At 42.4% G+C, this 11792-nt stretch overlaps 1 protein-coding gene across 2 annotated transcripts; it reads right to left on the minus strand.

Annotated features, from left to right (window-relative positions):
- Window positions 1-1042: 1042 nt before the first annotated feature.
- On the minus strand, window positions 1043-11020 carry AKAP17A (A-kinase anchoring protein 17A). Of its 2 annotated transcripts, XM_086619088.1 has the most exons (5): window positions 10984-11020; window positions 9395-10626; window positions 7141-7289; window positions 5560-5800; window positions 1043-4138 (listed from the first exon to the last, which is right to left on the minus strand). In XM_086619088.1, the coding sequence occupies exons 2-5, from the start codon at window positions 10154-10156 to the stop codon at window positions 3212-3214; spliced, it is 2079 nt and encodes a 692-aa protein (XP_086475214.1). In that variant the 5' UTR covers window positions 10157-10626; window positions 10984-11020; the 3' UTR covers window positions 1043-3211. The 2 variants fall into 2 exon arrangements, with proteins under 2 accessions (XP_086475214.1, XP_009978191.2); XM_009979889.2 differs by lacking the exon at window positions 10984-11020 and having other exon boundaries at window positions 9395-10649.
- Between the last annotated feature and the right edge of the window lie 772 nt (window positions 11021-11792).

An 11792-nucleotide genomic window follows, 5' to 3' on the forward strand; every position in this document is an offset into this window, starting at 1 on the left:
TTATATTAAGTTTTTGCATCAGCAGGATTTTTACAGTAATACAAGCACATACCTCAGACATAATAAAAACCTGAATAAATTATATTGGGCGTGGCATAATTTCTATTTGTGACCTTATTAAAATATTACAGTTTCAACTCTTTTTCTTGCAGTTCAAAGTCCATCATCAATGACAACCACAAGCGAACTGATGCCCATTGCATTCTTAGAGCAATGGCTACCTTGGAAAGACAAAAGCCTCTGGTTTTATTACCGAGCATGATGTTGTATGGCACAGGATCTCCCTTTGGTCAGCTGGGATCAGCTGTCTCAGCCGTGTCCCCTCGCAACCTCAGCCCACCCATTCGGGGGGGTGTGCAAAAAATGGGAAACAGAGAAGGCCCTGGCACTGTGCGAGCACTGCTCTGCAACAGGTAAAGCACGTGTGTGTTACCAACGCTGTCACAAATCCAAAACACAGCACTGTACTGGCAGCTACGAAGAAAGTTAACTCCATCACAGCCAGACCCAGTACAAGGACACACGATGCAATATCCATTTCAGAGGATTCAGCTCTGAAAAGGTTTTGGAGAGCTTTGACGCAAAACACGTACCTGAAGCAACAACACTGCTAAGTGTTAGACTAGATAAAACTCTGCACTGAGCAGTTACTGGGCAACTTTAAGTACTAGGAGCTTTAAGAGGCTTTGATTGGGTTCAGCTGGTCAACTGAAAGATGACTTCTTCCACATTCCCTCTGCATTTGGGAAAGTAAGCATTTGCAAGTTAGCTTCAAAGCATTTTCAGGCTTTTCTTCCTGAAGCTGCTGTGAAAAGAAGAAGTAATACAAGCACTATAAACAACTGAGTTACTTTATGTTACTGCACTTTTAGGACATTGTATGAAGCCAGTGCTGGACATGGTGTGTTGAGCTGAATGATTATTATCAAAGCCCGGCAGAACATTCACCCCACAAATACCTTCTCTGGCCTCAGAAATTGCCCTAAACATCAGGGGAGCTTACAGAATTTAATCATTTCAGGGTGGGATATGAAACCTGCTCCTGGTGCCTTCTCTGGAGCAAAAAAAAAAAAAAAAAAAAAAAAAAAAAAATCTATCAAGCACAGTCTTTTCTCATATCAATTAACAATAGCTGTTGGATTCATCTAGTATGACTCCAACACTTTTTGGTGAATGCCAATGCTTTAACTGCTTCCACTCCTGGTAACGACACTGCGTTCACAGCTTGATGACTTCCTGAAAGTAGCATTATAAACTAGCATCTCCCTGATTACTTGTAATGCATCATCAAGACGTCCTACCCAACATATCAATCCCAGTGGAAACCCACAGTAGAAACATACTGCAGAAATACTAGTAAGAATCTAATCCTGAGTTCAATGACATTGGTCCTGACAGCCATTAGTTAAACTTCTCACATAACTGCAGATAGAACACACTTTTTAAAAAAAAAGTGGTGTTACCATGGACAGTGTGTCAGTATTTAAAAGTAGGCTAAGCAGAACTGCACGCGTTTACAAACAGTCTTATCAAATACTTGCAACTAACATTAGATTGGATCTTAGCTGAATCATTACTAAAGATGATTAGGTAGATAAGCTTTTAACGCTTTAACAAAGATAGTAGAAAAATGAACTCTCCACAGAAAGTAACTGCTCAGAATTCAAGAGATCAGTGGCGTTGAAATGATTAAATAAATCAGTCTAGCTCTCAGCCCCCAAGACACTGGTGAAACTCACAAGGGAAGTCACAAAACCTTGAGAAGTAACATAATTAATTGTAGATCTTTAAAAACATGAACTGCCAGGAAGATAAAAGAATGTCTACCTTTTCCTTCCACAGCTAGTAACTACAAAGGTTTCAGCAGCATGGTCTAGTGAGGAACAAACCCCACATGGATTCACTGAAATCAAAGCAGACAGACTCAGCCGGTCAGGGATCCAGCTGGGCTGCAGCACCAATGTGCTCCACAGGCACTCCAGGAAAGCGATGCACTTCAATTTGATGGATCAGTGTGAGGAAAACGGCATCTGAAGGCTGTAAATAAAGACTGCACATCCTGCTGAATTAACGGTTGACGTAGCTGTACATAACAGGACCATCAAGAAGAGGGGTTGAGCTTCATTATTCAAATGTGTCAAGTCATTTTTTCAACAAATGGGTTTTCAGACAACACTTCTGCAGATATTAATACACTCACATATGAAAACAGCAACTTCAGTTCACTGGAAAGTTTTCTTTTTAATTTTACCATAAAAAGGCAAAATAAACTCTTTCACTGTAATGTTATAGCTTTTAATATTCCTGAGCTGCATTTTAGAAGCAAAAGTATTCTTAAATGGATTTAACAAGAGACACTGCAGCCTTACTTTCCCACACCACAAGTAAAAATAATTTAGCAAGAAGGCCCCTTTTTCAAAAGACAATGGCTAGCTCTGCGTGTACCTGAAAAAATGCTTCAAGTGGCTCTATGCTACCTGAAGTAATTACAAAGCCAAATATGTCAACAAAATAAGAGAATATTTTTTCAGTCATTTTACCACTGATTCTTACTTCCTGCATCAGTGTGCCTCTCTTAGATGGAAAGTACTATTATACAAGTGGCATTAATGCCAGAATAATTTGGGCCACAAAGCTTGGTATCATACAGACATATGAGGGAATCGTAGCAGTTTAAAAGATATCCTGTGTATCTTTATAGTCAGTTTTAAGAACTACATGAAAGTCCTGTTATCCATTTCCATCGGCAAAGACTCTACTTTGTTAAATGTGATTTCACTGAACGCACCAGAAAGCAGTTCAAACCAAATCTGTATGTAACAGCTTGTCGCATGTGGAGTTCCTGTAACTGGCACCCATGTACTTCTCAAACCAAATTAGGTGACACAGAGCTAAAATCTAAATCAACTAAAATTAAGGTTTAGAAAACTGAGAATCAAGAAAACAGGTTGGCTTTTAGCACTGCAGGAACTTGAGCACAAGCACTGGTGGTTATATCTACATTGTGGCAGAAACCTAGAAGAGAGACAACAAAGCACGAAGGAACATCAAAAAATCAGGTGTCTATTTTCTGGATCTCAGGGACTAGATGCAAGTTAAACATTGGTTGAAACAAACGTGCTTTCTATAGCAGTCACACTGATGAGGTCTCCTTTACAACTTTCTGGCCCTTTTGTCCAACCACAGCCTTTCCAAGGAGCCAAGGCCTCCACTACCCGCTCCAAGTACTCCTTTGCTTACTCAGTGATCTCCTCCGGTGCCTTCGCCTCCTGCTTGCGCTTCTGCGACTGTGACTTCTCTCTCTTCTGTCTCGTTTACGTTCGCTACTGCGAGTTCTTCTGTAACGTGAACGTCTGGGGCTTACGCTTCTTCGACGAGGACTATGGCTTCGTCGAGGACTGTAACTTCTGCTAGAGTGTCTATAATACCTCCTTTCTTTCCTGCGCTTTTCATCCTGGTAGCTCACATCTCTTCTGTGTCTGCTCCTCTCTCGTTTACCTCTACTCTCATCAGTGTTTATGCTGCTACACGAACGGCTCTTTCTTCTCCTTGGCTCTGTGCTACGTTTGCCCTGCTCACAGCGTGAGTCCTTCCGGCAGGTGTTCTGGTCATAGCGAGAGAGGCTCTTCTGCTGCTGGTTATTGGCAGGAACACATGAAAGTACCCCGGAACTTCTTTTCTCAGAGTTTGTGGTATGAAGTTTCTGACCTTCTTTGACGTGAACTTTGTCATGAACATTGCCATTCAAGTATTTGCACTGAGTGTTCACACTCTCAGGGGATGCTACTTCTCTTTGAGAGCCAGGAGCCAGTTTGTCTGTAACAGCCTGTCCTGAGGTAGAAGTGATGCAGCTGGATGACACAGTGTGTGGAACACCACTAGGGGTTTTCAGTGAGTCAGAGTCAGACTGAGGTGCTTCAGTTTCTTCTTTGTTTTGATTAACTGCATCCATTTTCTTGCTCAGAAGATTGTTCAGTAGTTTCTCCCTCAGTTCCTTTTCTTTTCTCTGCAGCCCCAGTGCTCTCTCTTTTTCCTCTTCCACACGTTTGAGTTCAGCCTCCTGCAGCCTTCGTCTCTCCTCTAGCTGCTGAAGACGAATCTTTTCTTCATTTTGTTCTTGCTCCAAAAGCTTTACTGTCTGAAAGATAGTCAAAGGGAAGGTAAGAGTAAACAAGAAAATATTATAGACCTGCTCATGCTTCCAAATTATACCATAACACCAACGCAGCAATATGACAAGAAAATAAAATCCAACAAATAGAATTTAACCATCCCAAAATAAAATGGTTGTTTCCCTCTCAAAGGGAAAAAAAACCCAAACCAACCAAACAAAAAAAAACCCCACTAACACACAACTGTTGCAAGGTGAAACACTAGTATTAGTCCACAAACTCTTTTGAGTGTTAATTTGTCCTAGTTGTTTCACAGAGCAAAAACAAAGCCTGGTCTTTATGGCTCCTTAATACGACAAGAGTAACACACATGAAATTTGAAGTATTAAAGTACATTTATCAGGGTCAACACTTGAAGGTTTCAGTCAAGTTTCTCTTAGATGACTGCAATCTGTGGTTCATAGATGACTTTATAATGAGTTCATAAACCCAAGAAATACTTAAAACACACAGATACTATGTAGAAACTGATTTTCATTTTGTCAACCACTTTAGAAACTCATGATACTGAAAAAGAAGGTTTAAACCTTTTTTTTATTCTGACCCAGACAAATGGCTTAGAGTAGACCTCAAAATTCTGAGAGTGAAGGAAACACACTGTTCCGTTTCATCAGACAACCTTTCTGTTTCACATCTACAAAGTTACAAAGCCTGCAAGAAGTATTTCTCCCTTCTCCTAGCATATAACTGACCACATAGCACTGCATGAGTTCAAAACCAATGGCATCAAGGAAAAGAAATCTGTGCTTTCCCACAGAGTTTTTAATTTCTACAGAAAATATTTAGCATGCATTACATTACACTCTAACGTGACTTTATCAAAGTCTTAAGCAAACGATACCCTGTTTCAGTGAAAAATAACCATACTGTTAAGAGAGACAGGATCTAACATTTGAAGCCTTGGCTGATAGTACTTCTCCTACAGAGAAATCATTCCGCACATTTTCAAACAGAATAATTAAAGCACATTCTCTGAAACTGCAAAGAACAGTTAACAGAACTGCTGAAAGCCAGATGGGAAACAGCATCAAAAACTGAAGTTAGAAGTAGGGAGTCTTGCATCTTATCCTGTGTTTAGTTCGCTTTATCATGCTTACACATTCTCTTACTGGCCTTAAGAACAAGCCTGCCAATTAGTTTACATGTGAAAATGCTATTCAGGACTTCAGGTTCAAATTCACCCTCTATTTACTTATCAGTGGGTATTTTACCAAGGGAGAAATACTGTTTCATTGCACTTTTTTTAATTTTTGGTCTAAGGAATAACATCCGGAGAGGTACTAAATCTGTTGTTTAATCAACTGTGCTCCCCACCCCCTCTTAAGGCAGTAAAAGACTTTGTTCTGCTAGGTTCTTCATTAGCTTCTGAAATAAATACTGAAGTTACCTTTGCCCTGCTTAGCAGCTCTGCAATTAGTCTAATGGACTGAAGATTTCTCTGAGCTAACAGGAGCTTCCTTTCTTCTAACTTTATCTTCTCTTGAAGTTTTTTCTGTTCTTCAGCTTGAAGCTTTTCAAGTTGCTTTTTGTTTCGACGAACTTCACGATCTTTCTGTTTCTGTTCTCTCTTGCGCAACTTTTCTTCTCTTTTTCTCTCTCTCTCGTATTCTTCCAGCTCTCTCTGCTTCCTAAAAAGAGGTTAATATTTTTACCTTATCTAGGCCACGTACAATTTTAGACTCCTACTCTATGTGAAAATATATTTCGTACTTTGAGTAAGTTTGTTTCTAAGTAAGTCTTGTTGATTACTGAAAAACAGAAGTAGAAAACAGTGAACATTTTAACCATTAGTTGTGATAGCAAACAATCATCAGCCTGTCAGTATCTGAAAACCAGTTGGAGTCCAAACGTAAAACATGGCTACAACAAAATAGTTTGTTTGGTTTTTTTTTTAAAATCAATGTGACCAGAGACAATAACAACGCATCAGGCAGCTAGGCAGTCAATCGTCACAGTGAGAAGAAAATTACCACGCCAATTAATGTGTGCGGGGGTTGGTGGTTTTTATTTCAGTCATTAGGACAAAATGGTAGCTTACGTAAAAGGCCGAGGGTTTCTGAGGTCGGGTGTCTAATGGCCAGATTTTTAGGAAATTAAGTATTTTTCAGATTTACTATTTTAAACTGAACATAAGCATTAGTGATGATCTAAATAACCTACAGTTTCAGAAATTGTTTAACATCTAAACAGCAATGAGAATTTACACACATCAAGGCAACTGGACACCATACAACCTCTGAAGCAATTTGCTGCATTCGTGTTTATATTTTGAACAGCTGCCTTATGACATTTTCAGCTACATATATTTTCTTAAAATGTCACTGTTAAGATATGCTTGTACCCCATCTCTTTCCTGGAAAAATACTGATGTTAAGAACAGTTTCAGAAATTGTTTAACATCTAAACAGCAATGAGAATTTACACACATCAAGGCAACTGGACACCATACAACCTCTGAAGCAATTTGCTGCATTCGTGTTTATATTTTGAACAGCTGCCTTATGACATTTTCAGCTACATATATTTTCTTAAAATGTCACTGTTAAGATATGCTTGTACCCCATCTCTTTCCTGGAAAAATACTGATGTTAAGAACAAATGAGCTTTATAATATCAAAGTTACTTAATAGTGGAACTAGTGCATAATTTTCTACTCTCAATCTACAATGCACATTCTTCCATCAGAATGACTACAAATCATGTAAGTTCCCAGCTCTTAGAATTACACTTCAACCAAAGAAAAAAAAAAGGTGCAAAACACTCTTCTCCAAATCTCATAATCCCTGAATTCTACTTCCTCAAAAGGACCACAATATTTTAAGTGTTCCACTTTACCTACAGGAGTAGAACTCTGACAGGAAACTTGCATTTAGTTATTTTCTATCCATTGATGCTGATATGAAGGTATAACTACAGTTTTGTTATGCCTCGTTGTTAAAAATACATCTAAGCAATAGGTGATAAATACCTTTCTTCCTCTTTTTGTTTTTCCTCAGCTTCTTTCTCTTTACGTTTTTGTTCTTCTCTCTGTTTTTCAAGCTCTTGAAGCTTTTGCCTTTCGAGCTGACGCTTCTTAATTGATGCATCACTGAGGTGTTTTGTTGAGTCAAAAGAAACCTTTACAGGATACAATTGAAAAGTTTTAAGTAGACAAAAAAAAATCCTCAACAACCTACACAATCCCCAACGATTTTAACCTAGCACAAAGGTATTTGAAACTCAGTGTAAGTACAACCAGAAATAGAAAACCTTTTTTAAAACAAAGGGAACTTCTCTGTGTCCCCAGAGCAGGCACCAGAGTACATAACTGAGAACTAAATGCCTGCACACTAGCACAATCAGGTTACCAGTTTTCACTTTTGTGTGCTCAACACCCAAAAGTAAACCCTAGTGCGGTTTAGGCCCTGGCTGTCCAATGTTTTCAACCTGTCAGAACAGGAACACACAGAACTCTTTCAATTCATGTATGCTACTAGGGACTGTACAGCACTAGGTAAAAGAGGGCCTAAAGAAAGACCTCCCCTTCTGTCTAACACTGTGATCCTCAAGTTGAGCAGAAGAAACAGTTCTACAACATTCAGCACCTGGTTTAAGCAAGTGCTTCCCCACCAATTCCAACACCAAGATTCCCAAATTGAGGTACACTGGGCTGAAGCTCTTTGAGACCGGGAACATAAGAGAAAGGGAAGTTACACGCATCTGAGCAATGAGACCTGGGAAAAAGCTCAGCATGCAGGACACATGGGCACATCTTGGCCATGTCCAGCTGCACAGTGGAACAGGACACCAGCAGACATCACAGCCCTGGTGTCCTAATCTCTTATTCTAGATACCAATGCCTGTGCAGGCAGGCAGAGATCCATAGTACATTCCTGCAGGCCGATCGTCATGAACCATGGAGCAGAGAATAAAGAAAACATACTCTGCAGTTTATTTCACCCAGCCTCTAGGTAAAATGATGTTTCACTAACAGGCTAAAAGGACAGACAGGTAGAAACAGACAAGGTTCTGTGACCTTGTATGAAAGAGGTCTGTCTTGACAGTACAGTCATAAACACAGTCCCCCCTCTTTCCTATCAATCCCCAAGGCAGCTGCCAGGAAGGCATGCTTCCTCCTGCACAGCCAAACTAAATTTGGGAACCGTGATCCCCTGTATGTAAGTAACAGTTTGAATTTCACATCCCCTTGAAAACCTTGAGGGTCAAGGTACAAACAGCTTCTATGCTCCAACTGACAAACTTCGACAACAAGATAAAAGGTTAGATTGTTTTATTTATACTGACTAAACTACAACTTGAATAAATATTTGCATTTTCCCACATTACACAAAGGAATACTCAAGATTTTTCTGAAACACACTTTCTGATTTGATGAATGACTATTGAGCGTGCCGAAATACACCTGCAAATGTTTCACTCAACTACTATGTAAACACACAGGCCACATCTCAGAGCAAATTTTCCTCAGGTCATGCTTTCACAGATGCAACACCTGAACAGAATGCCTTGTTCTCTCCTGTCATAGTTGTATTTTCCAAGACAATAAGATTACGGAAAAAAAGATCTGGAAAACTCAGTGTGTAAATATTATGAATTAAGCATACTGTATTCAGAGGAAACTGTGCTACAGATTAACACTATTATTTAAGCTTTAGTGGGGCCTTTCTGTATGAGAAGTACACTAATGATTAACTGTGTATTCCACAGGTCTTAAAGGCCACGTGCTACTAAACTTCACAGTTCTGACACTTGTCTGGTAGACCTCATTATGAACACAGGGATCGAACACAGAGGCTGTGAAATTCTCCCGCACTTTAAAGTCAGCTGTCCAGTGAAATATGTCTGATCTTGTTCAGAATTAAAATGTTTAAGTGAAATGACTAGATTTATAAATAACACATTACTTTCTAAAAAGCATTTAGCAGGTCATGTTCATATACTTAGTCGTTCCATTAAGCAATTTTTATTTCTAGAACTGTCTTGTTAAAAAAAGCAAAACCCCACCCACTTTGTTCACATGGTCTAACAACACACTTTTCTTCTATCGTTTTCCTTTTAAAATTCTTATTATGGCTGTTTCACAAGACTCCATTAGTGCTGTTAATGTCAACTGTTGTCACCTCTACAGTATAAAGACATGGATTTTCAGCACTAGGGAAATAACACTCAGTTGTACTTCGTCTTTCACACAGGTCCCCAGAACAAGGCCCGAAGTTTCTCACCTTTATATTGCAAGCCACTGCTTTGCCGTCATCGCCTTTATACATCAGCTTCATCCCTCGCAGGGCGTTCATGGCCTTAATGAAACCTGCGTACTCGTGATACTGAACGTAAGCTTCAAAATTTAAATGGCCTCCAAAACTGAAAGTGTGGAAGTTTCTGCCAGTCATTTCTTCTCTGTAAGGGTCCAGCATGGGTATGTCCACATTACGTATTTCTCCAAATTTCCTGAAAACTTTTATAAGGATTTCTTCACTCGGCTTTTCCGAGCCAGAGTCCTTTGCTGCAAACCACTTGCAAGGTAAGCCCTCTAAGTGAATAGTATCCGGCCTCTCCCCTGGCAAAGTTTCATTCATATCTTTTGCATCACGGAAGAACGAGTCCCAGTCGTGTCTGGTAGGAAAGTCAATCTTATACTCTGCAGCACGGACTTTTAAAATGTCAGAGAAGCCACTCAGCTTTATTGTCTTGCCATCAAGGCATGCCAGAAAAGATTTAACCAAACTCTTGTTTTCAACCTCTCCTTCAAACCGGATGAAATCCATTGTGCTTTTAGAAATCCGCAGAGTGGAAAACTGATGAGTTTGCACCATCCCTTTCAATCTTTCCATCACTTCCCAGTTCGAAATGGATTTTCCTGGTTGTTTCAGCTGAGGAAGGGCCACACTGATGGTCATTTTTGTAATGGGTTTAAGGTATAAACCACAGGGAGCACAGAGCTCTACGGCTTCTGATGTATCATGAACTATTGTTGCGGCAGCCATAACACAGAAAAAGCATAGGATAAAAAAATTAAAACATGCAAGTTTAAGTTGCAGGCCAACAGTAGTCAAATAAAACAGCCCTTATCCGTAAATAACTGAAATCTTTGGCCATTTAACCATTCCCAAGTTAAAACAATGTCTCTTAATACAAGAGTCAATTAGAGAGTTAAAACCGAGTAGTACAAACATCTTACATTACTTTATAACCACTAGAGCCTATAAGTAATTAAACCTCAGTAAGGCCTCAGGAAAAAAAAAAAAAAAAAACAACCACGAGAAGCTGATGACAATCTTAGGAATACATGAAGTTGGTATGGGATGGCTCAGAAAGCAGCTACCCTTTTTACGGAAGGAAGGGACTGGCGGAGCAACGTCACACCGCTTTGACGCCTACTTAACAACCAGCAAACCCCAGCAGGCTAGCGCCGAGGCGGGTCTCACGTTCTCCAGCGGAGAGACTTCGAAGGCATCTGCAACGACAGAACGAAAGTCCCCTTTCTTTAGAAGCCAGCAGCCCCATCGCCCTCCGAGCAGCACATAAGCGGCGGCGGAGCTGCGCCGTGGGCCGCACCGGAGCCCGCAGCCAGTGCCGGCCGCGCAGCGCGGCAGCTGACCCCGGCGGGAGGCGCCGGGCCGAGACCCCAGCAGACGCTGGCGGGGAAGCTCTCCAGGGGGCCGGGCCGAGCAGGGCTACCCGCGCCCTCCCCCGCCGGCTCCCCTGCGCAACCCCAGCCGCCGCAGCCGAGCGGCGCCCCGCCGGCCCCCCCCGCCCCCGGAGGGGACCCCTCCCCTCCCCTCCCCTCCCCTCCCCCCGCCCGCCGCCTCACCCGCAGCTGGCGGCGTGGCCCGGCCCCGCGCGCGCCGCCTCTGGCCCGTGCCCCTCCGCGCGCCGCCGCCGCCGTCGGGGCTGCTTCCGCTTCCGCGCGGCGGAAGTCTCTCAGGCCGGCAAGGGGGCGGGCGCGCTCTCCGCCGGAGCCCTCTCTATGGCGGCGCCGTGACAGCGGCACCTGGCGGCGGGGCGAGAGAGCGGAGGCTGGCGGATAAAATGGCGGCCAGCGCGCGGCGGAGCGCACGCACCCGTCTCTCGCGTTGCCGTGGAGACACGCGCTGTGCAGTGCGCTCAGTGCGCGCACGAGCGGGTGTGTGTCGCAATACGGGAATTTTCGCCGTTTCCTTCTAAAAGCCCGGGACACGCGGGCGCAGAAACATTCCAAGCGCCGCCCTGCCCAGTAGAGAGCAGAGCGGAGGTGTCTGTCTTGGTCGGAGTGCCAAGGGAGATAGCCTCCAACGTGCTGCCTACCGCCCATTTCCAGCAGTTTGTGCTTTTTTTCAAAACAAACCCAAACTCTGTATTGATGAAAGAATGGCACAAATCAACAAGACATAATTTAGTTGCTTAAACATGAGTGACCGGTGCTATTTGAGATGCTGTAAGATACCCAAGCTACATACACGGGTCTGGAAAATGTGCCACATGACCTACAGGAAACCCGACTGCACTGTCAGCTGGAGGTTATGCTGGATACCCTACAGCATCCCAAAGGGCAGTAGGCACGTGAGTTAAACAACTGGATTGAGCCTTCGGTGTCGTCTTAGGGGCTGTGGGGTCTGTGTCCTGCTTGGCTTTCAGCTACTG

Source organism: Tauraco erythrolophus, chromosome 1 (genome assembly GCF_009769465.1).
Source record: "Tauraco erythrolophus isolate bTauEry1 chromosome 1, bTauEry1.pri, whole genome shotgun sequence".
Lineage (NCBI taxonomy): Eukaryota > Metazoa > Chordata > Aves > Musophagiformes > Musophagidae > Tauraco > Tauraco erythrolophus.

Coding starts and splice junctions, on each gene's coding strand:
- AKAP17A (XM_086619088.1), bottom strand. CDS start 10,156: ATGGCTGCCGCAACAATAGTTCATGATACATCAGAAGCCGTAGAGCTC. Junction 7,290..9,394: donor CAGTGGCTTGCAATATAAAG/GTGAGAAACTTC, acceptor TATCCTGTAAAG/GTTTCTTTTGACTCAACAAA. Junction 4,139..5,559: donor AGCTGCTAAGCAGGGCAAAG/GTAACTTCAGTA, acceptor ACTATCTTTCAG/ACAGTAAAGCTTTTGGAGCA.